The sequence below is a fragment of the Pseudocercospora fijiensis genome (genome assembly GCF_000340215.1).
Source record: "Pseudocercospora fijiensis CIRAD86 unplaced genomic scaffold MYCFIscaffold_9, whole genome shotgun sequence".
Lineage (NCBI taxonomy): Eukaryota > Fungi > Ascomycota > Dothideomycetes > Mycosphaerellales > Mycosphaerellaceae > Pseudocercospora > Pseudocercospora fijiensis.
The window spans coordinates 330667-355978 of NW_006921540.1; the positions used below are offsets into that span (position 1 = coordinate 330667).

At 51.1% G+C, this 25312-nt stretch overlaps 11 protein-coding genes across 11 annotated transcripts; 7 read left to right on the forward strand and 4 right to left on the reverse strand.

Moving 5' to 3' along the window:
* The first annotated feature begins 3723 nt into the window (after positions 1-3723).
* Positions 3724-4444, forward strand: MYCFIDRAFT_212342 (uncharacterized protein). Its single transcript, XM_007932482.1, has one exon. It carries the CDS (start codon positions 3763-3765, stop codon positions 4138-4140), a length of 378 nt encoding a protein of 125 aa, XP_007930673.1. The 5' UTR covers positions 3724-3762; the 3' UTR covers positions 4141-4444.
* Positions 4445-5572: 1128 nt separating this feature from the next.
* MYCFIDRAFT_183847 (uncharacterized protein) lies at positions 5573-6453 on the forward strand. Its single transcript, XM_007932483.1, has 2 exons — positions 5573-5928; positions 6022-6453. The coding sequence occupies exon 1, from the start codon at positions 5609-5611 to the stop codon at positions 5765-5767; it is 159 nt and encodes a 52-aa protein (XP_007930674.1). The 5' UTR covers positions 5573-5608; the 3' UTR covers positions 5768-5928; positions 6022-6453.
* A 675-nt stretch (positions 6454-7128) lies between these two features.
* MYCFIDRAFT_190618 (uncharacterized protein) lies at positions 7129-8881 on the forward strand (the record flags this gene model as incomplete). Its single annotated transcript, XM_007932484.1, has 4 exons — positions 7129-7275; positions 7334-7492; positions 7546-7934; positions 8056-8881. The coding sequence occupies 4 exons, from the start codon at positions 7129-7131 to the stop codon at positions 8879-8881; spliced, it is 1521 nt and encodes a 506-aa protein (XP_007930675.1).
* Positions 8882-9343: 462 nt separating this feature from the next.
* MYCFIDRAFT_80697 (uncharacterized protein) lies at positions 9344-11222 on the reverse strand (the record flags this gene model as incomplete). The annotated part of the gene is made up of 3 exons (XM_007932485.1): positions 9344-9371; positions 9641-10383; positions 10680-11222. 3 exons carry the CDS (start codon positions 11220-11222, stop codon positions 9344-9346), a joined length of 1314 nt encoding a protein of 437 aa, XP_007930676.1.
* Positions 11223-12203: 981 nt separating this feature from the next.
* MYCFIDRAFT_70815 (uncharacterized protein) lies at positions 12204-13130 on the forward strand. The gene is made up of 2 exons (XM_007932445.1): positions 12204-12629; positions 12681-13130. The coding sequence occupies exons 1-2, from the start codon at positions 12286-12288 to the stop codon at positions 13078-13080; spliced, it is 744 nt and encodes a 247-aa protein (XP_007930636.1). The 5' UTR covers positions 12204-12285; the 3' UTR covers positions 13081-13130.
* Positions 13112-14447, reverse strand: MYCFIDRAFT_216594 (uncharacterized protein; the record flags this gene model as incomplete). The annotated part of the gene is made up of 1 exon (XM_007932486.1): positions 13112-14447. Exon 1 carries the CDS (start codon positions 14279-14281, stop codon positions 13112-13114), a length of 1170 nt encoding a protein of 389 aa, XP_007930677.1. The 5' UTR covers positions 14282-14447.
* Positions 14448-14598: 151 nt separating this feature from the next.
* Positions 14599-15324, forward strand: MYCFIDRAFT_64290 (uncharacterized protein; the record flags this gene model as incomplete). The annotated part of the gene is made up of 5 exons (XM_007932432.1): positions 14599-14633; positions 14685-14799; positions 14862-14927; positions 14994-15116; positions 15181-15324. The coding sequence occupies 5 exons, from the start codon at positions 14599-14601 to the stop codon at positions 15322-15324; spliced, it is 483 nt and encodes a 160-aa protein (XP_007930623.1).
* Positions 15325-18988: 3664 nt separating this feature from the next.
* Positions 18989-20418, forward strand: MYCFIDRAFT_58434 (uncharacterized protein). The gene is made up of 4 exons (XM_007932409.1): positions 18989-19017; positions 19118-19232; positions 19327-19602; positions 19731-20418. Exons 1-4 carry the CDS (start codon positions 19006-19008, stop codon positions 19961-19963), a joined length of 636 nt encoding a protein of 211 aa, XP_007930600.1. The 5' UTR covers positions 18989-19005; the 3' UTR covers positions 19964-20418.
* A 634-nt stretch (positions 20419-21052) lies between these two features.
* On the reverse strand, positions 21053-21681 carry MYCFIDRAFT_143682 (uncharacterized protein; the record flags this gene model as incomplete). The annotated part of the gene is made up of 3 exons (XM_007932487.1): positions 21053-21247; positions 21302-21435; positions 21537-21681. The coding sequence occupies 3 exons, from the start codon at positions 21679-21681 to the stop codon at positions 21053-21055; spliced, it is 474 nt and encodes a 157-aa protein (XP_007930678.1).
* Positions 21682-21896: 215 nt separating this feature from the next.
* MYCFIDRAFT_87770 (uncharacterized protein) lies at positions 21897-23066 on the forward strand. The gene is made up of 2 exons (XM_007932488.1): positions 21897-22118; positions 22209-23066. The coding sequence occupies exons 1-2, from the start codon at positions 21936-21938 to the stop codon at positions 23007-23009; spliced, it is 984 nt and encodes a 327-aa protein (XP_007930679.1). The 5' UTR covers positions 21897-21935; the 3' UTR covers positions 23010-23066.
* A 342-nt stretch (positions 23067-23408) lies between these two features.
* On the reverse strand, positions 23409-24880 carry MYCFIDRAFT_80708 (uncharacterized protein; the record flags this gene model as incomplete). The annotated part of the gene is made up of 4 exons (XM_007932489.1): positions 23409-23533; positions 24205-24219; positions 24507-24744; positions 24815-24880. 4 exons carry the CDS (start codon positions 24878-24880, stop codon positions 23409-23411), a joined length of 444 nt encoding a protein of 147 aa, XP_007930680.1.
* Between the last annotated feature and the right edge of the window lie 432 nt (positions 24881-25312).

A 25312-nucleotide genomic window follows, 5' to 3' on the forward strand; every position in this document is an offset into this window, starting at 1 on the left:
TAGTAAGGTAGGCGCGCCTACTTAATCGAGCGACGTAGTTGCCGCTAGCGAGGCACTATATCGCCAACCTTAGAGGTGTCGCTCTTACTGACTAGCCGTGCTTCGTTAATTAGCTAAAGGAGTGTATAAAGGCTCTATAGGCGGCTCTAGAATAGAGGCGAGTTAATAGTCTTAAGGGCAGTAGAGGCGCCCTTTGCGAGGCGACTATTCGAGCCTCGGAATAGCCTATAAGCTATAACCCTCGAGCAGTCTTAAAGGGTTGTTATTACTATAAACAGGCTATGTATTGCAGCATAGTGTAACCCCTAGCGAGTAAGACAGGCGATAGCAAATGCCCTTAAAATAGCCTCGTTGTCCTTAGCAAAGGCCTTTAGGATATTCTAAGCCTTCTTCGACCTCTTAAATAAGGCAAGCATATATAAAGCCTCTCGGAGCGTGTCGCTATAGAACGGCAGGTGCGAGTCCTTCTAATAGTTACCCTAGTCGCTAATGTATAGCTGTATGCTATACGAGTCGCAGAAGACGCAAATTATATGCTTAGTAAGTGGATTCTCGGCGAGTCGGTCCTAGAGTAATCTCATTGTCGCGTAGGTATCGGTTTGCAGGCTATTCTATCGTTTAAGGTTACTATTAACAAAGGGCGCTACCTGCTTAGTTACCTACCGCGCGAGGGTAATAGCGTTAGCGTTAGAGTCCTTTATATCTAGCAGGTTACAGAAGAACGAGCTAGACACTGTATTAGCTAATAGGTTGCAGAAACGAGTACTACCGCGGCTCTTACTCTTATTAGCGCTAAAGTTGAGGTCTCGAAGCGTATCAAACACCGCCTTAACGTCCTTCTCGACCTCCGCTCGTACCGTATCGATACAATCCACTACCTTGTCGCGACTTAGAGGGTTATAATTAGTGTCGAAGGTATAGAAGGCCTCGCGCTATTTAGGATAGAATCTCGCGTCTACGAGATTAAATAGCCTTCCGCTATACAATATCGCCCTCGTAATAGCCAAATTACGTACCTTCTTAGACTTAGCGACACTAAATAGCAGCGTGCGTTGCTTACGCGGCGGCGCCTCTTTATCGTTAGAATAGTAAGCCCTCTTATAGTCTAAATACTTCTAACATTTCGCTAGGTACGCCTTCTTCCGTAACAGGCTTCCCTCTACTATCGTTCCTTTCCCGCTATCGTACTAGATATACCTTACAAATTTGCCTATATTAGCGGTGTCGACTTAGGAGAAGTTAAGGTTGACTAGGTCCTTTAAACGAGGCATTTTGAAAAAGTCGGAATTATAAGATTCGTAGAATTGCTAGAAATGCGAAAATCGGAGGATTAGGTAGTCGAAACAGGTAGAAAAACAGTAGGCAATTCTCTCTTAACAATACCTCTCGAACTATCTAGTTTTAGGCTATTCGGACAACATTAGTAAACCTACCATTCTACTAACCCTAGTAGTATAGTTGCTAGGTAACCCTCTACTAAGCAGTCGCCTAAGCAACCACTACTCGGAAGAGCTATATAAGCAATCTCTACACTAATCTACACCAAATTAAGCTTAGCTAAGTCGGAAGAGACGGATCTACAAAGGATATTAGCACCGAGATAGTTACGAAGGCACTATGCTATTGCTATAGGCTCAGTCCATTCTGTACTATAAAGAGGTGAGGTCTATATAGACACCTAAGGCATGAATATTGATACTAACTGGTTATTAACGTTGTTTTGTTACTAACGTTGCTTTCCACCGACAAGTGGTTACTAACAGCACCCCTACAGCTCAGCGTGATGCTGTTCACTTGTCACGGCCAGTGTCGCAACGCGATGGAGCTCATTATTGCAGGCTTGTAAGGTTGCAGGGCAGGAGGGTCCGATGTGCTCTCCGTGGTTCTAGCGGAGACCTCCCCATGTCAAAGGATGCTCAGCTGTCTGGCTGGGTGCAGGAGGCCGCATGCGTGTCAGTTTCCTGTTCGTCACCGCTGATCTCAGATCTGCTGTTGCATTTTCGCGATCAGCACGTGTGTATGCAATGTTTGTCATTCTCATGTGTTGTACGCTGATCTATACAGACAGTGGTGCAGCTGTCTCCGAGTGCAGACAGTTCCAAGTTGCAGGTGCTAGCATGTCTTTGTGGACTTTGTGGGCGTACGGCAAGGTTCCAGGTTCTGTGCAGGGGGGCTTGCAGAGAGCCGGTAGAATGCCGATGTTGCGCCATCTTGAGAATGTTATTATTATTAGATTGATTACCGGTATATTGATGCTTGTTGAAATGAGAAAAGCATCTGTGTCACTGTGTGATGTTTTACGCTGGCCTAATGATGATACCAGATGAATGTCACTGATACTCCACAGAGTACGAACTGTATGGCCTCGAGACATAGGCTTAGAAATGTTGCAAGAGCTCCTGAATGATAGCTGTGTACCATTCACACGCGACCCAGACAGAGCGCCAGGGCCGCAACGCCAATTCCGGAGCGTCGCAGGGGTCGGGGTGTGCTCTTGGTCCTCAACCCAAAATTGTTTGTCGAAGTGACGGCATTCGAGGTGTAAATGAGTATTTGATAGTGCGTGTGCCTCTTGATGATGATGGATGAAGTTCGTGAGGAACTCCCTGAACTTCCACCTCGGCCATCGTCTGTCAAGCAGTTTAGACATGTTGACTCAAGGGGCTGCATATCCACGATGGCCACATCTTCACTACTCACGTCCACATTGCGCCAGCTGCCTTACTTAGGCTCGCGCCGAGTGGGTCTCCCGCCGATCGCTGCATTGGTCCGCCGCAGAACGAGGCGTGCGCTGGCTTTCACACTTCGCTCCTGCTCAGAGCTTCTCTTCTCTCTCCTCCACACACATCATTACTACACCCAACGACCATACTCTTCCCTGATTGACCGTCAGACACCACTGCTCGCCGCACTGTGAGGAGCGAGCAGTGTTGCTCTGTTGTTTCATCGCTACCCGCCGGCTGTTCCCACCATACGAAGCGCCCAATCGGCAGGGAGCCGCAGTCACGCTGGCTGCTTTCATTCTTTCATCTTACTTCGTCACGCTTGATCTTCTTGTTCTGAAAGCCGCTGGAGAAGGGCATGAATATGGCAAATGAAGCATTAAAAAGCATTGAATCTTTGTTGGAATGCGTTCCATGTTGGATAGCGGATCTGGAGGCCATCTTGAAGAGTGCTGCAGACACACAAGAAGAGATACTATTCACATGTCAACCCGCTGAACAAGCAATTGCTATACCCAAGAGAGATTCGAAAACATTCTCTTTGAAGTCGAAGCGATCCAGCAAAGCCGGACAACAGGACGATCAGCTGCGGCGCCCGCAACTACCACATGCGACGAACTCCGACGCTCTGAGATTATCTCAAAGGAAGCGGAAGACAGCATCTGCATGCTCCGGCTCAGGTCCTCCCAAATTTCGTAACAAAGCGTCCGCGGTGGTCTTCTACGATGGGGACACGCAGAAGAAGTTTGAAAAGTTGGTTCGCGCGGTGGGAACATGTAGAAATGCCATCCGCAAGGGCAAGATCAGCGCTCAAGTGGACGTACTGTCTCGAGCAAGCTCCAGCAGCAGCGAAGCCAGTAGCAACAGCGGAGAGGACGAAGGCGAATACAACCCGATAGGCGCTGGACTCATTTACAGGTGCAGTCGCGCTCGTGCTCGTGCACCTCCGTCCCCTCGAGACGATAGCTCGGAAGCTTTTGATAAGGTCGACAGTCAGCTTGAGAAAGCTCAACTTCTATGCGAGCGTGCTGCACACCAGATGCTCCGCGATGGTGATTGCACTCTGGAGATCACCAATGCCAAGGAACACTTCTCTCAGGCTATGAGCTTGGCTGAGGCTGAGGTTCCAATACGGCGAGAGAAAGCGCAACAAGCGGCCGTCAGACAGAGACGTACTGGTGAACGTCGTTGCCTGGCCGAAGAGGCGGAAAAGAGAGAGCTCGCTGCCGATGTGGCTTGGAATGAGCAAGTTCATAGCATTGCCGTCAACGTTGCCTTTCCAACCCAGCCAAAACTGCAGGTTGACGAACTCGAAGTTGATGACGGCTCTGATGACGATGATGGCGAGCTTGACATTAGTGATCTGCGCTTCGGGACATTCGCTCACGTGCGCAGCACACGGCTGGCGGTGCATTAGCATGGTAACAAGTTTGTCATGGAGTCGCAAGCGCAAGCGGGTGGTTCTCATTCACACGTTCTGCCATCTCATATTTGCGTTCAAGCGGTCGTTTCAATGTTTTCACATTTCAGCGTGGGCGTTGGGAGGGAGCATCAACCACGCAGCATTAGCAGGGTGCTGTCGGGATGGAGGCCTGGACTGGAAGTGAAGTGCTGGACATGGATACGGACACAGGTTGGATGATGTGCACGCTCGTTGCCATCTCGGTCAGATGATCTACTTAGTCGTTATGATTAAATGCATCTCATTGGGTTCTGGTCGGCTTTGCCGTCACTGCCTTCCCTTTGGTGTGCTCGACGCGTTCCTTCCGTTCGCCTCGCGATGGAGGAAGTTGCCTGCTGGATGGCAAGCGACACCTTGTTTCTGTTCCACTGCGAATTCTCTCGGCTCCGTATCTCCCTCTATCTCGTCAGCTGCTTGCGCCGAAACAATGGGCCAGAAGAGGACAAGGGGTCCGCTTCGTGGACTTAACCAGGCTCTGATTCTCGACGAAGGAGCCGCCGAAGCCACAATCGAAGACCTTGGGCAGGAAGAAGATGTGCCTCGTGCGACTCAGAGCAGACACGCTACTCGCGCCTCCCGTGGAATTGTCAATCAACATGCCAATTACTCCTCCAAGTTTCATCCTATAGACGTTTACACTCGGCCAAACAGCAAGGAGGTCCTTCGTCGAACATCCAAGTCCGTGTCACTTGCCACTCCGGAACATGACGACGATTCGAGTCTGCCTTCATCGCCTCCTTTGACTGACGCAGAGAGCGATCCTGACCCTGACATCTCGCAAGGAGAACTGGATCATCCCGTATTGACGCCGCGCATCCCAGATCCCAGAGCTGTTCGCCATTCCTCTCGGAAAGAGGCACAAAAGGCAGTCATCTACTCCGCCAAGCATCATCCACAGGACTTTGGATTGCCTGGCTACAAGCACAGAGCCATCATTAACCCGCGAAAGCGCAGTACGCCGACAGCAACCGAAGAGCAATACGACAGCCCAGACGAGATTCCCGCCAAGGCTCCTCAGCCTGCTCGGAAGAAGCTCAGGAGTTTGGGTCGCGGTCACGCAAAGCCTCAAGCAGAAGCTCCTCGAAAGCGTGGAAGGCCGTCAAAGGGCAGGAAGGTCAAGACTCAACCGAGAACGGCCCCGGCGTCTTCTGATATCGATGAACTCGTTAACAACGCTATCGCGGCTTCGCAACCTCAGCGATGTCTGCTGGTGCTTGACAGTGAAAGCAGCTCGGAGGAGAGCGTGATATCAGCGAGAGTTGCTGAATTTCGCGACCATGTCAATTCGTCCATGTTACAGCCAGAGCCAAGCAGCGTCACGCTTGTCTCAGATCAGAGCGTTATACCAGAATACATCAGAGACCGCATGGCACTCCGGGGCTACGACGTGGACTCTGTAACCAACGCCACGCTACTTAATGAGATGCTCATGGACTACCGACGCCATCCAGGTGCTGAGCTTGAAATCTATAAGCCGTATGAGGCGGCAGCCCACATGCCAGGTCAATTCGAGGAAGAGATGGCTATCACTGAGAGCTCGGTATGTATTGCTTCGCATTTTGTCGATGTTCCACCGGTCTAACGTACAGCAGCAGCACGTAGCCTCGTCCGATGTGATTCATATGCTTCTCACGCAACGACAGCCCGCCGATGATGAAGATCTGCCTTCCACAGCAAGACCATCTCCAGGCAGGAGTTCCTAGAAAGCAGCTCAGAGGTGTCGGATGTTGTTTGACACACCGTCTGGACGCAGAGCATGGAAGTCAGGAGATTGTATCGCGAATCGCCTCACCGGCAAGTTTTGCAAGGGGATGTTGCTCAAGCATTTTTACTCACTCTAGATGTTTTCGGAAGCAAGCAGTTTCTCCTCAAATCACTGTAGATCTGGGATGGAAAGTTCGGAACAAATGAAGCTCGGTGTCAAATTTTGCGTGAAAGCAGTATCGAGCCTTTATGGTGGGAATGTCTGCTCACGTTTTAGGAAACAGTCTGGTCCACACGAAGCTCTACCTTGTCACATTATTAGAGCAATCAGGTGACAGCCCACATCGAACCATCGCTCGTCCTACAGCATTCTACTGCATTGCGTGATATGATCATCATCACCAACTGAAGCCTTCGTGCCACGTGCTCGTAAAGTCGGAGTAACAGTCGAGAGTTCTAAACGATTTGCTCGGGATAGCGGTTTCGCAATTCCACCGAGCCGGACTGGACGGACGGTTGTTGGTGTGGTACTCCAAGAGACAAAAAGTCTTGGCTGGCGTTTTTTCGTGCTGACCCCCAAGACTTGATCAACACCTGTTTCCTACAATGCGGCACACCTCCGGCTTGTTATAGATGCTTCCAAGACGCAGATATACAGCCTAAACAGCCGTTCCTTTCTGCCGCAATTTCATCGTATCGCCATTCATCACACGATTAATTGTGCGATTTCCGAAGATGCCGAACTTGCCAAGACCCTGCCAGGCATCTCTGGACTTGGCAGCCAAGTCCGCATCTTTGCCAGCAAGTCAAATGCGAGGGATGATATGCATGAACGTGGGTGCCATGCGCCGTCGTGATGGAAAGTGCAAATATTTGCCCGTGGGGTTCCTTCGAGCACAGCCCGGAGAACTGCCTACATTGTTTATCAAGCACCTTGGCAACGGATCTATGACTGCACTGAGTGTATACGAAGGCTGATCCGGGGCTTTGATGGTCTCCCTTTGTGCGAAGACGATTCTTTGTTTGGCCAATGGCCACGCGAGCTGCCAGCTAGGTAGAAGGATCAAATCAACCCCGGAACATCTGGGGGATCTGGCTCGCTTCGAGATGGAGCGATAAAGACTGATGATAACACTGCCGCTGCCTCTGCTTTGCGGCACGACCTTGTCCCTGGCTCGCTGTCGCCGCTTTCTTTCGCTTTTTCGTCTCGCCGTACAACAACGTGCGATAAGCGACGCAATGGCTGAGATCAAGGAAGAGCAACCTCAAGAGAAGGAGTATGTGATCAGCTCGACAGAGTCTCTTCAAGATGAGAAAGTCAAGGCCGCCCTGGCCGCAATCCCAGATCCGGATGTTGGCAAGACAGACGAAGAGCGCAAAGCTCTTGTAAGTGTCGTCTGCAAAACATCACAAGAAATGCTAAGACTAAAGACCCAAACTCTAGGACAAAGCTCTTATGAGAAAGGTCGACCTGTGGCTCATACCATGGTTGTGCTTGCTATACCTGCTTTCCTTCCTCGATCGAACGAATATCGGCAATGCTCGTCTGGCTGGGATGGAAAAGGACTTGGATATGGAAGGACATGATTACAATAATACTCTGGTATTTCGCACTTCCCGCATGCTTCATATGCGCACATACTTACCACGCTCCAGACCATCTTCTTCATTTCCTACGCCCTGGCCGAGCCAGTCACGAACGTCTTGCTCAAGCGCCTCACACCGCGCGTCTTCTTCACCGGCATCATCTTGATATGGGGCGCAATCATGACTTTGATGGGTGTAGTCCACAACTACGAAGGACTCCTCGCAGCCAGATGGTTCTTGGGATTGGCGGAAGCCGGATTGTTTCCCGGAGTCAACTACTACCTCTCCTGCTGGTACAAGCGAAGCGAGCTCGGACTCAGAGCAGCCACCTTCTTCTCCGCTGCCGCTTTAGCAGGTTCTTTCGGCGGACTGCTCGCCGCAGCTATTGCCTCAATGGACGGGATCGGAGGGAAAGATGGTTGGGCTTGGATCTTCATCATCGAAGGTCTCGCGACTGTGTGAGTAAACCATTCCCGCCTAGTAGCCCTCGTGTCTCACTCTCAAGCGGCAAGCGCGTCGCCTTGTTGCGAATCGCGTTTCCTCGCTTAGATCATCTGCTAACGCTTCTACCCTTTTCAGATTTGTTGGAGGTTTCTGTTGGTTCATGGTCTTCGACTGGCCCGATACGGCACGCTTCCTAACACCTGACGAACGACTACGTGTTCGCCGCCGACTCGCCGAAGACAAGCAATCTAGCACCGGAGAAGAGTACGACAAACGCCACATCATCGCCGCATTGAAAGACTGGAAATGCTGGGGCTACGCTCTGATCTACATGGGAAATCTCTGCCCACTATACGCCTTCTCCCTCTTCCTCCCAACAATCCTAGCCGGTATGGGCTACGCAGGCACACACGCCCAACTCCTCAGCGTCCCACCCTACGCCGTCGCAGCCACAATGACAATCTTCATCGGCTGGGTCGCCGACCGCACCAAACAGCGCGGAATCTGCAACATGTTCACCGTCACCATGGCCATCATCGGCTTCAGCATGCTCATCGGCACCCAAAACCCTCACATCCAATACGCCGGCACCTTCCTCGGCGCCGCAGGCATCTACCCCACCATCCCCAACACCCTCACCTGGGCCTCCAACAACCTCGAAGGCGTCTACAAACGCGGCGTCATCATCGGAATCGTCGTCGGATGGGGAAATCTCAACGGTGTGGTTTCGAGTAATATATATTTGAAGCAGCAGAAGCCGAAATATTATACTGGGCATGGCACGGTGCTGGGGTATTTGGTTGTGTGTTTGCTGGGCGGGACGGTGTTTATGTATACGATGTTGGCGAGGGAGAATCGACTCAGGAAGTCCGGGAAGAGGGATGGCATGCATGATGGTATGACGCCGGATCAGATTTGGGTTGCGGGTGATAAGAGGCCGGATTTTATTTATACTTTGTAACTAGAGAGGATGAGAGGAAGGAAGGTGTAGTGGGATGGATGGATGGATAGGACGAGACTATCTACTCATCTACTATATAGAACAATGGGGATTTTCTCCTCTTAAGCGTATACCGACGGCAAGTATTAAGATAAGGTCCTCGAAAATACAATCTTAGAGTACCTAGCAGTATATTAGGCTAGCTTATAGGTATCTAGTGTGCAATATATCGATATTCGAGCGCATCTCCCTTTCTATATAACGGGAAGTAAAAAAGATTCGTAGGAAGCGTACGACTTGGGGTAAAGGAAAATTAGCTATCCGGTCGAGTTGTAGCGTAGCTTGCAGGAGAAAATCGTAGGAATGGATTTGGAAGATTTAATGTTGCGAATACGGAACCGGAATTGTAAATCTTATCGAAGAGGTCTTATAGAAGATTGAAGAGTTTTTATCTTAAGGATATTGCTCGTATCGTATATAGTGCTATTCGCAGGCCGTAGCGTAGTTCGTTCTATCGATAGGAGAAGTCTATAGCAGAATGATTAAGTGAAATTGATCACGAAAGAAGAAATTTTCGATCCCAAAAAAAAAGATGATCTCGCTGCTATGGACACCGACAAACGTTCTAGCCACCCAAATGTTTACAGATCCCACACTTGGAGTACAGTAGGCTAGTACCCAACAAATCGATCATATCCAGCCGTCCAAATCCCCAGGGGTCCACTACCTCACTCACACCCATCCTCCCCTCCCTTCCTCAATCAAGCAATATCAACAAACCGATGCGGAACCACGTTCATAACCGCGAATTTCACCTCAAACTGCACCTCCCGAATCCTGTAACACGTCAAAGCATCCGGGAGCATGCGACTCAATGCCGTGTAATCATCGCCAAGCGCACGGAGAAGTTTCTGCGAAAGTAACGTGTAGGCGAGAAGGACGCCGAAACGATCGGGAGGAGGACCTCGACTTCCTCTCGATCTGCACGCACACGGACCGTATTGTTGCTTGATTCTCCTCAAAACTTGGCGTACGAGGAGGAATCGGGGATGGAAGATTTGGAGCGTGGAGGCTCTGTTTGGGGGTTCGAGATGGTATCTGTCGAGGGGGAGGTCTGGGATGAGGGGTTCGAGGTTGAAGAACATGTCTCGAAGTCTCAAGGTTGGAAGTGGGTGGCGTCGGGTGGAATGGATTCGGATGTTGGCTTGGTTGATCAGGAGACGATGGTGGGTTGGAAGAGATCGCAGCCATTGGAAGAGGGTTGTGAGATTCTGGCAAGAAAGCCAGAAGATGTGGTTTCCGTAATACCATTCTGCGAATGTGTCGCGAGTGGTCTTGTCGACTGTGAGTTGCATTGGTGGTCTCAACTCCGGCGTGACGTTGATGAACTGATTCGTGTCTTGAGAATCGAATACCTCAGCCCCGATCCGACCGAAGAGCTCATAAGGGAGGTTGAAGAGCCTCTGCTTGAGCCCGGTCATTCTTTCACTGTTGCTTGGCGCTAAGCACCTGATTCTCGAATTCTGGGATCCAATTTGGATAGCAAGGTGTACATATTGAGTCGAACCTTCGTTTCCGGATCGACGCAATTCTCGGTTCGCAAGCGACATAGTTTCTCGTGTTGTCGTTGTTGCTGAAAATTTTCCGAGTGAGTATTCTGCGGTCGCTGCCATCTCTTGTACGGAGCCGCATCCAGATTGTCCTCAGGTCTCCACACTCGCAGGAAACACAGCGTCCACCAAAGCCGTCCAAATGGTAGTTAGTGATAACAAAGCCCTCCCCTCTCCTCCCTCCCTCACACAAATATCATCCTACCCACCAAAACCCTCAACCCAACCGCATCCAAACAAGCAGAAAGCGGATCACTCGACCAATACGGTCTCTCCGCAATAAAAATCCTAGCCTTCAAAACACCAGTCCTCAACCGAATCCCCTTCCTCGCAAGCTCATCTCTCAAATTCTCCAATTTCGTATCTTCATCCAAACCAGGGATTTCGCAAGAAGCAGTTCTCCAAGACGTCGCAGCGGTACAAGTCTCCGACGTATCGTAGCGGAGCTCCGGGATGACATGGACAAGTTTTGGGGTGAGGGTGGTGAGGCGACGAATGCAGACTTCTGGGTCGGTGAATTGGAGGATTGTGTTGGCGTAGAAAATGCCGCTGGCTTCGGTGCGGATTTGAGGGGAGGTTGTCAGGAGGGGAGGTTCCATGGATTCTTTGCTGAGGTGGAATACGTTGGGCGGTTGCCTGCTGGCTGCGAGAGTCTCGTGATAGATACGGTTTCGTAACTCGCCTGGGAGGTTGAGCAATGGCGAGGTCTTTTGAATCTTGTTGACATCACTGTCGATCTTGTGTGTGCCCATTTTGAGGTAGGGCCGTGAATTTGAGAAGTCCTTCGCTGAGCAGGGAAAGCTATATTTCTGGTCACTACGTTCTTTGACAAAGGGAAGTAACTGCTTGCGTGGAACCAGCCATCTTTGAGAAGCTCGCGTGCCGCTTTGTATATATCGCGCACCTTTGCGATGACGTTGTCCTGAAAGAATAAAGATTGTCCAGGATGTGCTTGTAAGTGGATCAATGTGTGCGAGGAAATAGTAGTAGAAGGACCTTTCGATACAGCGTGAAGTTGGTCACATTGGCTTGCACGTGCTGTCAATGCTTTCATCCTCACCGCAACACTCAATCTTTTTTCCCGGTGAGACCTTGACCATGCGATGGAGGATCCATGACTGGATGAAGACAATCGATGGAAACCCTGCATGCAGCACTATCGTCATTTCTCATCAAGAGCTCCGTAGGGCACATACACACACGTCTTTCTGAAGTCACAGTCCGATGAAATTCGCGCGTGTCGAAGGGCAAGCCTATACGGAGATCAAAGGTGTATTTGTCCAAGGTTGCCGCTCATTCTGCAGTGTCAGGCTGCCTGCCATCAACCATGGCAGCAATAAGTGCTATTCTGCTCTTCTCAACAAGTGCAGTCCGATGGGCGCTTGGAGTTTGATGCGGTATACGGGCTATGACCAGGCTTGCGGTACAAGAAGGCGCTTTCTGGCGCTTCCTTCGGCCTAGATACAGCAAGATCTGTTTGGAATTCGAATTTAGCCAACCAGTACATAGTCAAGATTTCGAACAGGGAAGGTTTGCAATTTGATCTCCGGTCGATTTCCAGTATGCAGTTGAGAAATTGTAAGCAGTTTACTGCTGATCCCCCGCCATTGACGCACTTGAATGCACCAAGTGGGAGAGCTCCAAGACCGAGCTCACTTGCGTATGTAATCCCGGTCCGGCATCTTCTGTTTAAGCCGATGCATTGTTAAGCAGCTCTTGAACGTTTTCCTATAGAAGAAGCGTGTCTTGTGTCCCCTACTCCCAACCAGATCATCATCATTGCTCTATTTCAAGCTCTTGTGCAGCCCATTCAAAATGGCATCAAAACCGATCGCAATCGTGGCCGGCGTTGGCCCAGGTACGGGAGCATCTGTCGCTCGTCGATTCGCAGCCGCATACCCTACTGTACTGCTCGCACGCAATCCTGAGAACTACGAATCGCTCGCGAAAGAAATCAACAGCAATGGCGGCAAGGCAATCGGCATCTCGACGGATGTGGGGAGTCAGGAAAGCATTGGCAACGCTTTCAAGCAGATTGAGCAAGAATTTGGCAATGCTCCAATCGCTGCAGCAATTTTCAATGCTGGAGGAAAGTTCGTGAGGAAATCGATATTGGACATGAGCGTGGAAGAATTTGGGGCTGGTCACGAAGTCAGCGTGTAAGTTGCATTCTGTGTTACCTTGGAGATGCAGCGCTGACAACGGCTCAGCAAGGGTGCATTCATGTTCGCCCAGCACACTCTCCCCGGCCTCTTGAGGCATGCTGAGGATAAGAACGCCAAGTATCCTCCCACCTTGATCTTTACTGGAGCTACGGCCTCGGTCAAAGCCAATGCATTGATGTCCAGCTTCGCTTCCGCCAAGTTCGCCATGCGCGCGCTCTCCTTCTCGATCGCCAAAGAGTTCGCGCCGAAGGGTGTACACGTGGCCCATGCGATCATCGACGGTGTGATTGATATTCCGAGGACGAAGGAGTGGCTGAAAGACATGCCACCCGAGGCAAAGATTGGCGCAGACGATATTGCCGAGTCGTACTGGAATCTGCATACGCAAAGCAAGAGGTGCTTCACGAATGAGATCGACATCCGGCCAATGCTGGAGAAGTGGTAGATACGAGATCAGAGCGTTACTGCTCTTGCAATCAGAAGAGAAACGTTGGGATGCTATCCTCAATCTCCTTTCGCTTTTCAGCTTCCTTCTTGACATGATCAGACTTCTCAGCCTTGATCTGTACTATTCGTGATGGCTCAGGTGGCTCATCATCGAAGAATGATCTGTATTTCTTCTCTCTCTTGATAGGTCTGATGGGAGAGATTTGCTCTTCGACTTTGACACGAATTGGTGAATCTGCTGCACGAGCTGGCGACCTGGGATTGAACAGCATCGTTGACTTGTGTGCAGGTGATGCGCGGTCGGAGAATTGGTTGCGATTCGTCGTCACTCTCGGCGGTGAATCTGGATCAACTGTGTCGGACTTCTCAATCGAAGGAAACGTCGTCTCCGAAGCAGGATTGTTGGCCCACTGGTTGTAAGCCCGCTGCATCTTGGTAGGCTTGATGTCCAGATCGTCACTGTCGTCCGTGTCTTCGTCTTCGTCTTCGTCTGCCTCCTCAATAGGCGCAAAAGTTGACGCTGTCCGCAATCGCGTGCTGCTTTCAACCGCCAGGGCATCTCTCGTTCTGATCGGCATCGCAGGGCTCTGCAGGGAGTTATTCGATCTTGCCTGGGCCAACTTTGCCAAATTTTGACCAGCATTCACCTGACCACCCGTCATGAGCCCAGCGAGCTGCGGATCCTCCATGTATTCATCCTCGTCACTGCTATCTCCCGCGCGCCTGCGTAACTCAGCCTGTTTCTTCCTAGTCTCCTCCGCCTCCAACCTCAAGCGCAATTGTTTACTCTGCTGAGTCCGACCATTATCGGTACCTCTTTGAAGATTTGCCAGCATTTCGCGCCCACGAGATTTGTGCTTCTTCTTAAGTAGCTCATACTCCTCGTAGTGTAGATGGCGTGTGAAGAGTTGCGCAGTGGAGTAGAACTCGTCCTCGACCATCATGAACATGTCGTCGCCCGCCAAGCCCTCGTTCATGTACACTGTTGGAGGCGGCCCACGAGCGAGAGGCGGAGGCGAGGACGACGGTTCACGAACAGCCTGTTTCCTCTTCTTGGGCTTTGGCTCATCGTCGAGGTCGTCCAGATCGGAGTTGACAAGATCGCTCGGCGAGGCTGTTCGTTTCCGTCTTGGAGCTGCGGGCGCCGATGCGACCTTCTTTTTCGCACCCTCTCCCAGCCATGGCAATGTTCGAGGCATCTTATCTTTAGCCTGATCGTATCTTCAGCCAAAGTTGTCTCGATCGCGCTTCCAACGCGTATGGTTCAAGTCGCACGTCTGCGTCGAGAGCATTGCGGAAGTGACTGGGAGTAGGAATGTTTCACTTATTAGAACAAACAACAGAGTCCCGTATAGTGAAGCAAGAGAAGTGAGATCCGCTGCGACAAGATCAAAGGAAAGCGAAGTCCCGGTTGCTCGCTCGCCCGCCAAGCATTCTGACCTCCAGGCAGACCCGCGCCGCGACTTCGTCCTGGACATTGATGGTCATCGAGCTTTCAATCTCTTGACCGAACAAAATGCTAGCACTAGCAGTCTCGGCAGAACTCGAAGGGTACCTTCACCGAAACCGCAATTCACAAAACAAGGCACTGACATCTTGCAGTGTCACCGACCTCCAGCCTGAAGACACCGAAAACACACCTTTCTACTACACATTCAAGGTTCAGTGCACATCATGTCGAGAGATACATCCAAATTGGGTGTCCGTGAGCAGATTCGTACGCCAGAAAATTTCGAAAGCTCTTTCGGAGTGGACGTGTGCTGACTTGAAACTATACAGGAGCAAAATGAGCAATCCGGCAGTAGAGGCGAGGCGAATTTCGTGTGGAAATGCAAGAATTGTAAGGTTCGATTTCGACCTCCTTATTACAAAAGAGTCTCCTGATAACCATACATTAACTCTTCGTTCTAGCGTGAGCACTCGGCCAACATCGTAGACAAGCCAAAATCATACGCCCAGCAAAGTCCCGCCAAGCTTCAGAATATCTTGACGTTTGACTGTCGAGGGTTGGAATTTGTGGAATTCAAGGCTGATGTGAGTGTGAAGATGCCGACCGATATCACAACGCTTCGACGGTCTGTTTCTGACTTCGGCATAGGGAGAATGGAATGCTATAGGAATCGAATCAGGCACCAAGTTCTCTGGGATAGATTTGACCGAAGGCGAATGGTTTGATTATGACGAGAAAGCTGGCGAGGAAGTCAGCATCAAGGATATTAAATGGGAGATTCGAAGGGCTTGATGAGAGGTCGCTCCAACTCCAGAATCGAGTCGGGATTTGGGCTGCGCGTCCGGAAGAGTAGCACAGTATGTCAATGAAATCCTGCCTCGCGACATCATCAGGCTGCAAAATACACAGCCCAGAACCTCGCGGCCTGGAACCCAGTAGACTACCTGCTTATACATCAATCAAGGCACTGACGCTCCCCAATACAAAATGTGATCTCTATTCTAACCTCCCAAGAAAAGAATCACAATCCCATCCATAAACTCCTTATCCCGCCCAAAACCTCCTCCAAATCCAATCCCAAAACGCACAGCAACAAGAGTAATATGCATCACTCATGTACTACATCCTCCTTCTCATCACTACGCAAACCCACCCCATTCTTCTCAAAACAACCACATAAAACCTCACAATGTGTTTCACCTCATCAACGCATACATTCTAAGCCGCGGACTCGCCCATCAAAATCACATTATTACACACGTTCAAAATTCTAAGCTTTCAGAAACAAAAGGGCAAGTGTAAAAGGAATTGAAAGTAGATCTTTGGGCTGATGCTATTTACCGCAACATTGGCGGCGATATATAGAGGGAGGAGTTGAGGCGGAGGCAATTTTTTCTTTTCTGGATTCGGGATGATTAGAGTTTGAGCGAATCAAGGAGGGAGTTGAAGAAGAAGAAGAAGAAGATAGGGTATAAAAAGTAATGTGGAATGGTTTCTCAGTTCGGTGCTATCATAGGGCTAATGTCATTGCCGTGGTGTCTGGCGCCATAGGAATTGCTCGATGGGATGCGAGCTTGCTTGCTAGAAGAGCTTTGGAAATTGGTGGTCATCATGCCGCAACTGCATATTACCGATCTATGTAAATTCCCTGCTAGAGCTTTTCAAGCAAGCATTTCCGCAAACTGGAACGATTGAGGTTGACGGATGATGAGAAATTTGCAGGGACAGATATGTCGGCTATTGTAAAAGCGGTCTTCCAGACGGATATGTACCTGGTCGAAGAGAAGTCGCAATTGTGAAACATTTTCGAGCATGGGTGGTTCGAAGGCCGTGGGATGGGGGTCAGATATGGAGCTATGGAGCTCAAGTGGGAGGCACACGTACCTACTGGTCCGATCTCTTGGGAGCAGCATGGGTATCCGTTCGTCGAGCAGATGCTGGTAAGTTTACAGCTCGACGACATTGGTAGCTTTGTACTCTGGATCGGGGTGACGAAGAACTGCTCTCGGATCTGGACGATGGGCAGTCAGTGTTCTTGTGAAGTTGTGAACTGATGTACGCTAGCGTAGTGAGCTAGCCAAAGCTCCTGTCGACATCGAACGACGCTACAACAAATCACTTCGTTCGATCGAAACAGCACTCGGGTCCGACATCGCGGTCTAAACGCTTGATCGATGTGCCAGTCTCGGGATCACGGAAAGTCCGTCAATCATGTTAGAGATGTGAAGTGGTGGTGGTGATGAGGATGCTGTGATTCTGCCAAGTCTCTGGTCTAGGGTGGCTTGAAAGGAGATGAAAGTATGGCTGCGACCCAAGAAGCAGATCATAGGGTTTCGGAAGGTAATGTCTAATTCTGGAGGAAATGAGCCAATCGCCTTGGGAGAAATTCAAGTATGCTATGGGTTTACCATGTCTGTTGAGTCGAGCTGTCCAATGGGGACTCGTCCGGATACACCCTTTCTTCTGAAACTGGGCGCGGTGGTGGCTGCATTCGCGTCGACAGGCGATAAGCGAGCTCAGAGTTGTCAAATCGGAAGTATAAAGGTCATGCCGGTACTGATGTACAGATGCATGCGTCGTGCGATATGCATGGGCGCCAGCAAGGTCCATCGGTCCGCAGGAGTGATTGGTGAAAGAAGGCAGAAGAATGCGGGATGCTTGGGCTGCTGAACCTACAGCAGCTCAGTGGAGTGAAACCCGGTCGAAGCTCGCAGCTCCAGTCCAGTCTGACCCATGTCGACCCGATTCGCATGCATGGGCGGTCAGCTGACTTGGGAGCGTCTTCATCTACTAGAATTGAGGCTTTTCTTTTCTCTCCGATAAGACGTAGTTTAAAAGGGAAGGCGAGATGCAATTTATCCCGGCTGCCATCTGGTCTGCGCGAGTGAGGCGGAGGACCAAGTGATCGACGTATTTTGGGCCGTTGTTGGCATCGATGGCGTCGGCAGCCATGGCCCATTATTGGGGGTTTGGGACCTGCAAGCTGCAGCACAGCTAGCATGGAAGAGCACGAAGAAGTGCAGTAGCTTCCATGCGCCGAAGTCGTTTGTCCTCATTCGGTGAAGAAGAAGAAGAAGAGAAGCATGCATGTTGTCGGACATGCCTACCTCGACCGCGTGCGCAGCGGCCAGAGAGGCCACGTATATCGCAGCGTGAGCATGTTTGTTCATCAGCAACTCGGGTTGTTATGATGAGTCGGGGATGTTGGGACTGCGAAGGAGCGTGGTTGGAATGGGGCGGGAGGATGCAAGGCAAGGCAGTACCAAACGAGCAACGCATGAACATCAGGAATCCTCCATGGTAGTGTCGTAGGCAGAGGCACAGGCAGAATCGGCTCGCCTCGCCTCGGACAATATAGGGAGGATGGCACAAATTCGATGGTTTGAGCACGAAAGGGAGATGATGACTAACTTAGGCCTAGACAAGTGTTTCCTGCGCGCCCTGTGCTTTCATGTGATGGTGATTGGAGATGAATATTGGGAGTGGAGCTTTAGAAGGGCACTAGAAGCGAGGTTCGCTAGGTATTCTACCATACTACATATTATCTCCTGCATGCTCTGCGTCTACCACGGCGCTATCATCGGACATCGGGATGGTAAGCAGTATAACTCCGTAGCAAGAGAGATGTTGCAATACGGATTGGAACATGATGATGGCATGGGAGGCGCGAGCAGAGCAGACTCCGCAGAGAGAGCAGAGACTCCAGAGGACCAGATGGCAGAGAGCGTGGGCAGACAAGGAAGGCAGTTCTACGAGAGTTTTAAAGGGCCAAAGCTACTGTAGACCCAGTGGCCTGCCGCCGCCGCAGTGATTTTGCATTCCGCTAGCAGTGCTAACTTATACCTGTGCCTGCGGGCCTGTGCCTGTCCTGCCCTGCGCCTGCGCCTGCGCCTGCGCCTGCTGCCAACACAACAATTCTATCGTACAGCCAGATCGGACGTGATCACCTCCCGTTTCCCAGGACCGTGTGCACGTTGGCTTTGCGTTCTTGCTGTGCGTGCTGGAGCCATCTGCTGCCCGTCCGGAGATCGTCACAAACAGCTTCCCAGCGCCCGTGGCCGTGGACGTCTGCACGGCCCAGTCTGCGAACGCTCCCGCCCTCGCCCTGTCCTGCCCTGCCCTGCCCTGCCCTGACCGCCGACACGCTGCATCCGTGCGACCTCCTACCCACCCTCAGCCATCAACATATTTGCCGGAGCCAGACCACCTCGCTGCCACCGTCAGTGCCATTGCCATTGCCATTGCCATTGCCATTGCCATTGCCTTGCCACTGCCACTGCCACTGCCATTGTCGCCGCCGCCGCTGCAGGAGGACACGGCCATTGCTGTCGCCACACGCGTGCACCGCACCGCACCGCACCGCGCAACATCTTGTTCTATATTCTATAGCCCCCGACGCCGCCGCCACTCGACTCGCGTTCCCACGACTCAAGCTCAGGCTCCCGTTCCACCCCTTTGCCCTCCTCCGCAATAATGGCCTCCAAAGTGAGCTTCACCCTCAGTCCCTGCACCTCCTGTACAACAACCACGCACTGCCGAAACAACAATCGCAAGCTTCGCAAGCTAACCCAACATGTCTTCACAGTTCCTGCGGGAATACAAGCTGGTCGTCGTCGGCGGTGGTGGTGTGGGAAAGTCCTGCATAACCATCCAGCTCATCCAGTCTCACTTCGTCGACGAGTACGATCCCACCATCGAAGGTACGCACCCCTATATCCCAATAATGCCGCGCTGCACCGCGCACTACATGTGCAAACCTAAACGCACAGAACTAATGTCGCACCTGCCGTACAGACTCTTATCGCAAGCAATGCGTCATCGACGATGAGGTCGCCTTATTAGACGTGCTCGACACCGCCGGCCAGGAAGAATACTCGGCCATGCGCGAACAGTACATGCGCACAGGAGAGGGCTTTCTGTTGGTCTACAGCATAACATCACGGCAAAGCTTTGAGGAGATCGTCACATTCCAGCAGCAAATATTGAGAGTCAAGGACAAGGACTACTTTCCCATAATCGTCGTGGGTAACAAATGCGATCTGGAGCACGAGCGACAAGTGAGCACAGAAGGTGGGTCTCCTGATATATATCTTCTTTTTCCGCGCTACACGTGCTGCCCACGCGCCTGCTTGGCCACGTTCGCCCACGATCGCGACGCATCAACCTTGGACAGGCGCTGACATAGATTCGCATTGTAGAGGGCAGACAGCTCGCTCGATCATTCGGCTGCAAATTCATCGAGACCTCGGCCAAGTCCCGCATCAATGTCGACAACGCCTTCTACGACATCGTGCGCGAAATCAGGAAATATAACAAGGACATGTCAGGATATCCTGGTGGCGGAAGCTCGGGCAGCAGACCCAAGGACGAGATGGGCATTGAAGGTGAAGAGCAGGACGCGGGTTGCTGTGCGAAGTGTACAGTAATGTAAGTACGGCACCGCGAACCGGACCACGAAACGCAATAGCAAGCGCCGCGACGACCGTTTCATTGGTGAGAACAGAAGGCGTGGAGGCGAGAGGCCAGAGGCGGAGGCGGAAGGAGTCAAAAGATGCGCTTGTCGCCACCACTAGTACCATTGCATTGGGTACATTCGCATGGCGACTCCAGAACGAAAGCGAGGGCAAGTCATGGCCACTACAGAGGCAGGCAGGAAGTGGCCGCACCTACATCATCAACAACAACGACAAAGAGGGGCGAAAACTTTTCTTTCGCGCTACCAGGCAAGAAGAGCGGAAGGAGATAAGGTATCCGCTAACTACAAAAACTCTTATGCATTTATTTATATCCCTTAACACATGCATGAGATTTTCGAGACACGGAGAGAGAGGAAGAAAAATTGAAAGAGAGATGAGAAAGAACAAATACACGACCTCATCCTCCTTCTCCGACATTATGGGGCGCCGGCGCATCAGAGGCGTAGTGAGAGAGCTAAGGGCGACAATGAACTTGTTCTTTTCACCTCTTATTTCATTTCATGTGTATTGCCCTCCTTGTTCGATTTTTCTTCGTTGCCAGGTCGTTTTTTATCTCGCGCGCAGCAGAACATGGCAATCGACGTCTCCCGGCCATGTGAGTGATCTTTTAGAGTGGTTTCAGTTTTGGCATTTGAAGATTGGAAGGCAGCTCTGTTGCATTGATTGATTGATTCGAAACGTATTTTTCTCGCATATATGTCTACCGGAGTTTCAGGTTATGCCCGAATCTCGATTCGATCGAACGGCAGGCGCTGTGTATCGTCATGATTTATGATAGAAGTGCTGTTGATATCTCTTGGCGTTCATATGTGTGATGGAAACACGAGTCTACGATCACATCTACCAACTTGCAAGTATGGCTGAAAGTCTGAAAAACTGTATGTATGTATCATCGTAACACATGATGACTCTGCCACTCTACCCTATCCTCCCCTCCTCCTCTCACTATGTATATACCCACCGAACCTCATCATCTATCCACCTTACGAACCCCCCTCTCCCCTCTCCTCTCCTCTCCCATCTCTTCATCTTTCCCCTCCTCCCTAATCCTCCCCACCCTTCAAAATCCCCTCAATCCCCTCCAACTCCTCCGCACTCTCAACCTCCAAAATCCTCCCAGCTTCCGCAGCATTCTTCATCAACTCCTTCGCTCCAGCATACAACATGCGCATTTCACTCGATGTCGTGGCCGGCAGGTAGTTGATCATGATGTAGGGGACGGAGAGGCGGCCGGAGGACTAAACGCAACGTTAGTAATAAGGAAGGGAAGGGGAAGGGGAAGGGAGACGAACGAGTGTGAGTGGGTAACTTAAGAGGATGTATCGTGGCGTGTTATCGGGTAGTTCGTCCTGGAGGTGGTGAATTTTCGTGTAAATTTCCGCGCCAGCTTCGGGTTTTATTTCTAAGGATTTTTTGTCGATTTGGTCTTTTCTTTGGGGGATTTTTCTTTGTTAGGTTTTTTTCTCTCTTGTCTCTCTGTGGGAGGGGAAGGGGGAGGAGGAGGAGGTTTTTTTTTGGAGCGCTTACATATTATTGCTTGGGGATCTTTTGATCGCGATGTTCCGAGGCGGAATTTTCGTAGGGCGTCTTTGGTTTCTTGGGAGAAGGTGTAGAGGCGGGATTCGGAGGACTGCGTGGGTAGGGTTGGCTTGTTAGAGAGGTGCGTGTTCATGTGGTTGGAAGTGGGAATGGTTCATGCGATGCAGATGCAGCTTACCATCGTGTTCGTGCGTGAGGTGAGGTGAGGTGTGGTATGGGGCTGGGATGTGCTGTGTTGTTGAATGATGTGTGTGATGTGGTGAGGCCCTGGTCGATCTGCAAAGCTCTGGCCCCGCCCCGACTCGGCTTCTTGTGAATGTCGACATTGACCAAGCATCAATGAGGTAACAACAGCAATTCTCCCTTTACTCCTGGCAGTACCTTCTAATGTTCTCTCGCATCAATCAACTCACTCGTCACCTCTCACGCCCATTGCCCAATTACCTCCACAACAGCGCAGCACGACGCTCAGCGATGACGTCAATATCCAGCATGGCAGCAGAACGCAGCAAGAGACAAATACACACGGCGGGATGTATAATTATCGGTGACGAAGTGCTCGGTGGAAAGGTTAGCGAGAATCCCCCCAAGCCTTACATCGTCTCCAGCATTCACAGCAATGCTAAAACCACTCCAACTAAACCAGAAGTGATATGACAGACCGTAGACACCAACTCCGCCTGGTTCGCCAAATACTGTTTCTCTCTCGGCATCGCCCTCAAACGCGTCGAAGTCATCGCCGACGACGAATCCGAAATCATCGAAGCCACTCGTCGAATGTCATCAGAATACGATCTCGTCGTAACATCCGGTGGGATCGGGCCTACCCACGATGACATAACCTACCAATCCATCGCCAAAGCCTTCGACCTCCCTCTCACCCTCCACGACGCCGCGTACGAACGCATGAAAAGACTAAGCAAACCCCACGCCTCGCAGAAAGATTTCAGCTGGGACGTAGATTCCCCCGCGCGAAGGGCGAAATTGAGAATGATCCAATTACCCTACGACAAGAATCTGGCCGACGAAGACCAGGTGATTTTCGTGGCGGAAGACCTTTGGGTCCCGATCAGTGTGGTGAATGGGAATATACACATTTTGCCAGGGATTCCGAAATTGTTTGAGAAGATGTTGACGGGGTTGAAAGCGAGGATATTACCGAGATTGGTGGATCCTGAGGGGAAGGGGGTTTATAGGATTTTGTTTTCGACTCCGTTGGCGGAGAGTGAGGTGGCGGAGTTTTTGACGGAGTTGCAGAGGAAGGTTGATGAGAAGGGAGTGAAGGTGGGGAGTTATCCGAGATGGGGGAAGCCGAGGAATACTGTGACGCTGGTGGGTAAGGATAAGGTGTATATGGATTCGCTTGTGCCTGAGGTGGAGAAGGGTGTGAAGGGGAGACGGGTTGAGAATGAGGAGGATGATGATGATGATGATGATGGTGGAAGTGATAAGGATACATGAGCTGCATAGTGTGTCTCTGTCGATACCAGCAATACAGCCTTTGGCTTGGTTCTGGAGAATCTGCGGCAATGAACAAATGCCTAGATCGTTATCGCTAAGCAATATGCGCGCTCTGTTCGAGACTAGACTACTGTCGACGACGTGCCGGCCACTGCTTGAACTATGTGGCGGAGTTGCACATCGCGGTGGATTCCTCGAATGCTGATCAGGCAGTGCAAGGACGGTCCGAAGCAGATTTCTAGGACTGAGAACCTGCACATCAGGACGAGCAAGCTTCGACCAGGAAAAGACCATGTTTTTCCGATATCAAGGTACGTGCTGTATTCTGTCTCGCGATTATCAGCGGAAAATCGACCTATTCATCTTGACTCCCTCTGGCCCTTCCACGTACACAGGAATTTAATTCCCTGCAGGGCCGGCTTTCTCATAATAGACCTCAACTTCGGTCGTCTGCTGAATTGTCGCTCTCGCACGCTCCTTGCCCTCTTCCTCATCATCCAATGATCTCCTCCTCACTGCTTCAGCTGCACTGACCGGGTCATATTGAATTGTGGTGATTGTTCGCCCGTCGTCTGGTCGCAGGACATCCAACCAGTCATCGTAATCACTCGGAGGTCGGCTTCTATGGCTGGTTGAGGACGCTATATACGTTTTTCCGCTCTGATCCCGACTGTGTATCGATGGTCGCAGTACGTGTGGCCTCCTGGGCGGCAGCGAGGTCCTGAATTTGGAGAGACTGCTAGAGGATGATGACTTCCATAGACTAGACTTGGCGGACGGAGATCGACGAGACTGATGATGATTGTGATATGCGGAAGGTGGAGTCGAGACGATATCTCGTGGCGTAAAGGTCTGTCTGCGATTCCATGACAGTGGCATGAGTCTTATACTAACATGTTTCTTCTTCTGCTGCTGCTGCTGCTGCTGGAAGGCAGGTGTTGATGAATTCTTGGCAAATGTCGACCGTCTGTCCTACGAGTACGGCGCCGGCCTTTCAGGTGTGATTTTTCGAGGCTCGTGAGGATTCCTAAATATTCCTGCTTCCAAGACGATGAAGAGTGGCTTTGCGCAAGGAAGCGTCGCTAGGATGATGCTGAGGTGCATCGTAACTTGCGAAAGGATGTTGACATTTACTCGACTGAGCGTAATGTCTTTGGCATGCAAGGCATAGTATAGATATTTCATGCGAACTAACATTGGCGGTAGGATTCTGGAGAGTCGTCAGTCAACCACACTGCACGTTTACCGGGAGAACCTACAGCAGTCGCTGCACGAAAGCAATGAGGATGCAGATCTTTGGCCTACGTGACATCTGCACATTCCACACGACTTGCTAAGCCGTTGTCACGTTGCTGATCTCCAGTAGTGCGTTGACGATTGAGATTCCCATCCAGATGTTTAGTCGACTGAGACACTTCGCTGGAGGGTTGAAGTACCATGGCCGAGGCAGCTTACACTGGAAGACCAAGAAGCATAGCGATACGAATGCCCACACACCGATGGCACCAGCTATGGAGTAGCCTAGGACGAGATGGTGCCGAGCCCACGCGATTCGGCAGATGAGTAGCGAGATTGAGAGCGTAGCACAGGCCATGGCAGCGATGTAGAACTGGTTGCCAATCCAGAAGAGGATGAATAATAGGTCGAGTTGCTCGGTCGAAAGGTTGTCTTGTGTATGTCCAAGGCCCTCGTGGACGGCGGCAAGAGTAACGCACGACTGCGTCACGCCAAAGATCTGGAAGTATTAGTTGGCAACAAGGTAGCATCACCAATCAATCGCTCGTGACGGGACACATCAAGCGTACTGTCGCAATTCCGCACGCAGTGTCGTCCCATCCGAGCGGTCCGTTGACTTTCAGGCGGAGGAACATGCGGATCAGAAATGTCAAGATCGACTAGATCAGTCCAACCATAGACACCACAACGATGGAGGAAGCGCCGCTAGGAAGGTCGAAGGCCGCCATCGAGGTCGGAGCGGAGAATGAGTGGAAGATGGTCGAACGAGATGCAGGAACACTACATGTACTGAAGCCTGAAGGCCGGGAGACATCTGTCGAGCATGCGCTGCCATGTAATCTCTCTGGGTGTCCGGACAGGAAAGCACAAGCACGATATGGATGGCATCAACCTCCTTTCGCAGCAGGCACATTCGGCGAGTGTCACCGGAACAATCCCGTCACAACATTGGCCCAACCATCATTCAGCTCTCGCAATCGCTATCGCAATATACCTACTCGCCGCTCCGTGCTATGCAATCTCAGCCTGAGCCTGAACCGCCGCTCCTCAAACCGCACTTGGCTCAA